Raw genomic sequence first — 4,280 nt, 5'->3', positions numbered from 1 at the left:
TAAATGCACACAAGGACCCTGTGTCCTCAAATTGGAACTGCCACAATGGGGCAAGAAAGAAAGGGGAAAAAAACGATACCTTTCATATCAATTAAAGATAATGATTTTTGTTTGTTCCTCACAACCGCCAACACAAACAACAATCCAAAAACATACGTGGCAATCTTGCATTAACCATCCATGTGTGTATTTGTAATGTTCCCCCCAAAGTCCATTTCACTATGATAGACCTAAGATTGCTATATGGCCTTATTTTTCAACCCAACTATTCATGCAAAATTACAATGACCATTCAATGTTGCTAATAATTCATCTTTATCAATCACACACACGACTTGTTCAACCTTGTTACTTGTTGATTGATGTTAATCTTAATTTAAAATTGAATGCACACATAAACCTAAGTACATACTATAGTGATAACCCTTTTATAGAATAATGTTTTCCCCTAAAACAAGTAATGAAAAAGAATAGCAGAATAGTGAATGGGGGGATCCAAGTGTTACATCACACTACATCAGGGTATAGAAACCCTTTTGCAAATAGACAAAACTCAAAAGGGGAAAACGCCGAACAAGTTATTATCTTTCGTATCAAGATGGGTTACCACCAAGATGAGGATGAGGACCCAGTACCTAGTCACACTCATAGTCATAGTCATTTCTTCTATATAGTCAAAACCAAATCTCAGCCCTCCATCTCTCAATACATTAGCTTCATCACAAACCCCTATTAAGATGAGCATAATGGTTTATAAAAATATTATTTCAATATTTAAATCAACCATTAATAATTAATATAAATATATGTATAATTTTAACTTGTTTTATATAATATGGTTGGAATTGTTTATTACTTCAACACACCATACCCATGCTTCACCTTCATCTATACCATAAATGAGATATTGGTATCCTGGATACTCAATCTAATAAAAAATCTATGTACTCTTTTTTTATGTCTTGGCCAAGAGGATATCTATCTGTTGAATAAAATAAAATAAAAATATAATCAAAAGTCTTGGTTCATACTCTAATTTCTAAATAAAATAATTCTTAATATTTTCAAAAAAAAATAATATATATATATATATATATATAAAATCAAATATTTAATCATTTAAATATTATAAAAATAAATTAAAACTTCTAAAACATTCTAGATTCACTCTTCAACCTAAGATTATCACAAGACACAGGAGAACAAACAATTTATTTTATTTTAAAAGAAAAATTGAAGAGAAAATTCATAACATGCAATGAAACAATTTACAGACTGAAAAGGTTTCTAGGCTTCTAGCATCTTCAATTCTCCTTACCTAGGTGCAGAGCCACAAAAGATTGCAAATCAAGTGGAACATAAAGAGCAGACCCAATAGATTAAGCATAATGCATATAACATTGATAATTTGAATTACAGGAGCCATAGAACTTGGTTCCTACATATTAGACATACATCAAATGAGATTAGTAAAATGCAAGGGGGGAAATAGATGCGACAACAATAACAATAACAATAATAATAGTAATCCATAATAACAATCTGCTAAATATAAAAACTATACAAAGACCTTAGGATAGTTTTTCTTCCCCATATATCAATGCATATATAACGGCCTTGATTTTTCCAAAAGAAAAAGCTTCCCCCCAAAAAAGAGATTCTACTCTTCACCCCCATTACCTTCGGCGATAAAATATTTACAGAAAAAAAAGCCACCATTCTTGCTTGGATTAATTGCTTCCCCAAAATAAATCTTCACCCGTTCCTCCCCCACAACTTGAAATAACTCCAACTCCACCCCCACTTTTCTTTCTATCATTCTATGCACAATGAAATTGGCAAAATCGGAGAGAGAGACGAAACAAAATGATCAACCCGATATAAAATGAAATTAATGGGCCAGGCCCACCGGACCCAAACGGCCCATTGAGCTTTTCACTTTCTTTTTCTCACTTAACAAGCTCAGAGACCCACCCAAGATCCGGGACTCCACCCGATTGACGACCCGAACCAGAACCGGACCTATCCAGAGAATTCTCCTTGCTCAGCTTCTCAAACATCTTCGCCCTTATGTCCCTTCCAGACTCCACCCTCTCCATAACTGGCTCCTCCTCGAAACTCTGCTCCCACAACTCGAAACAATTCGACCCGAACCGAACCGGTGCCTGTGTGGGTGTTGTTGGTAGACTGCAGAATCCGGGCCGGATAACAGATCCGCGGGGAGATCCGAAACCCGGAGATCCAACCGTCACGTTCCTGTTACTATTAGGCATCGATTTCATCTTCCCAAGCTGCAAGTTTCTCAGTTGAGCAACAACCATATCAGACATGTTACTTGAGCCGAGCGACCTCATCATCGGCGACATCGGCGGAGAATCCACCGGAGAACTAACCGGCGGCGAAACTGAAGTCGGTGACGACACGAACGGCATCGAGACTTGTCTTAATGGAGATCCGTCGTACGAATCCACGCTTCGAGGACTCTGTTGCGGGAGGACACGAAGCTGCTCCGGCGTGTGCGCGAAGAAGCACACCCTCCGGCGGCAGCTCGTGCCGTCCTTGCACGGCTGAGTACGGTACCTCGCTGGATGAAGCCAGCACTCGAAGACGCCGTGCGCGTACTCGCACGAGTCACCTTTCTTACAGTTTCCCTTGCGGAAATCGGGACACGCCGTCCCGGAGTAGTGAAACTTCCGTGGATCACGACGGCGAGCCTTCTCGCCAGGATGAGCGTACGGACACTCCGTCCAGTCGTGCGACCTCCCGCGCGCGCATCGCCTCACTTTGAACTCGTACATGCGGAACTGGTCACACGAGTACGCGTCAACCGGCGCGTCAGCCTGAGCCTCCCCGTCGGAATCACCACCGTCGCCGGCAGCATCATTCGACGGCAGGTATCGCTGCAAGGCGGACAGAGCTTCTTGTAGATAGTAAGGAGAGTAATCGCCTGCGCCAGCATTGCCTTCGGTTACGGAATAAGGAGAGTACATATCAGCCGTTTGATCATCGAGGATCGGCCACGGTGGCACGTGAACCGTAGGATTTGCACGATGGTGCTCCCCGAGCATCATTTTTTTTTTCTTCTGGGGTGATACTATGGATGTTTACGAAAACTCCGGCAGGGTTGGCACCCTTTATAAACTGCGAATTAACCATGGTTTAACTGTGGTTAGGTTTGGGTTTACCATGGTTAGGTTAAAAAAAATCAATGAAACTGCGATCTTTTCCACTGCGGTTAAAGTAGACGAGGGTTTTTCTCGGTCACCGTGCACATTTGAGGGATAACGTCACGGTTCGCTTCCGCTTGTGCCACGTGGGTATACTAACGTGGCGTTATTAGTCCACGTGGAACGCTGTAATTGAGGGTCACTTGGATTAGGTGACAGCGGTGTAACGTATTCGACTTTATTATCTGTGAGACGCCCCTGGTCTCCGGAAAGCGGTGGAGCGTGCGATACGACTCGTTTAATTAATTAAAAGATCTGTTCCTGAATAATTACGATACAATCTTCTTTGGATGAAAAAGGAAATGGTGGAATATTTCATGGGAAAATTAATAATCATCATCATGGAAAATAATAATTGGATATAGTCCTCAATTCTTATCCACTATCGTTTTCTTTTTTTCTTTTTTTATTTTTTGAGATGGCCTGGTGGGGAAAATTAATTGGGAAGCCCGTGGTGTTTGAACGAACGAATCGTTCAATTTTGTTGCCAAATTGAAACAATGGGTTTGCCCTTAAAGTTATTGGAGTTTCTCGTTATTGAATTTCTTTTTATATGCAACTTGATGAATATGAATGACTTGGAAAGTAACGCATAAAACGAGTCTTGAAAATTCTATAAAAATGAATTTTGATAATGGTATGTTATTAATTAATATAAACTCTGTGTAAGTCTCTGCTATATAACAAATGAGATGTTATTATCTGTCTGATTAATATATATAGTACAATTACGTATTGTTAATTAGTTCAGTACATTCATCAATTGCTTTAATTTTGCTGTAAAACTATATAAGTTTAACTTTTTAAATTGGTTGGAGTAATATGGATAATGATGATGGATTCGATCAGATCTACTCATATATAATCACATGAATTATTATAATTGACGATGATGATGATATTTCTCATTACTCAAATGACCATATAAATATAAATTAAAAAAAAGACTAAATGAAATTAAAACATTATAAAATTATATCCTCAGTTCATCAAAATTATTTATAATTCCATTTCTAGACCTTATATCCCGTCAAACCAAAATAAACATGGCCA

The 4,280-nt window shown here is 38.9% G+C and overlaps 1 protein-coding gene across 1 annotated transcript; it reads right to left on the bottom strand.

Annotated features, from left to right (window-relative positions):
• Nucleotides 1–1,379: 1,379 nt before the first annotated feature.
• Nucleotides 1,380–3,780, bottom strand: LOC112751310 (zinc finger CCCH domain-containing protein 20). Its single transcript, XM_025800397.3, has one exon. The coding sequence runs from the start codon at nucleotides 3,069–3,071 to the stop codon at nucleotides 1,950–1,952; it is 1,122 nt and encodes a 373-aa protein (XP_025656182.1). The 5' UTR covers nucleotides 3,072–3,780; the 3' UTR covers nucleotides 1,380–1,949.
• Nucleotides 3,781–4,280: the final 500 nt, after the last annotated feature.

The sequence above is a fragment of the Arachis hypogaea genome, chromosome 15 (genome assembly GCF_003086295.3).
Source record: "Arachis hypogaea cultivar Tifrunner chromosome 15, arahy.Tifrunner.gnm2.J5K5, whole genome shotgun sequence".
NCBI classification, from domain to species: Eukaryota; Viridiplantae; Streptophyta; class Magnoliopsida; order Fabales; family Fabaceae; genus Arachis; species Arachis hypogaea.
The sequence above is the reverse complement of the archived record's forward strand: the minus strand, read 5'-3'. Positions and strand labels throughout refer to the sequence as shown.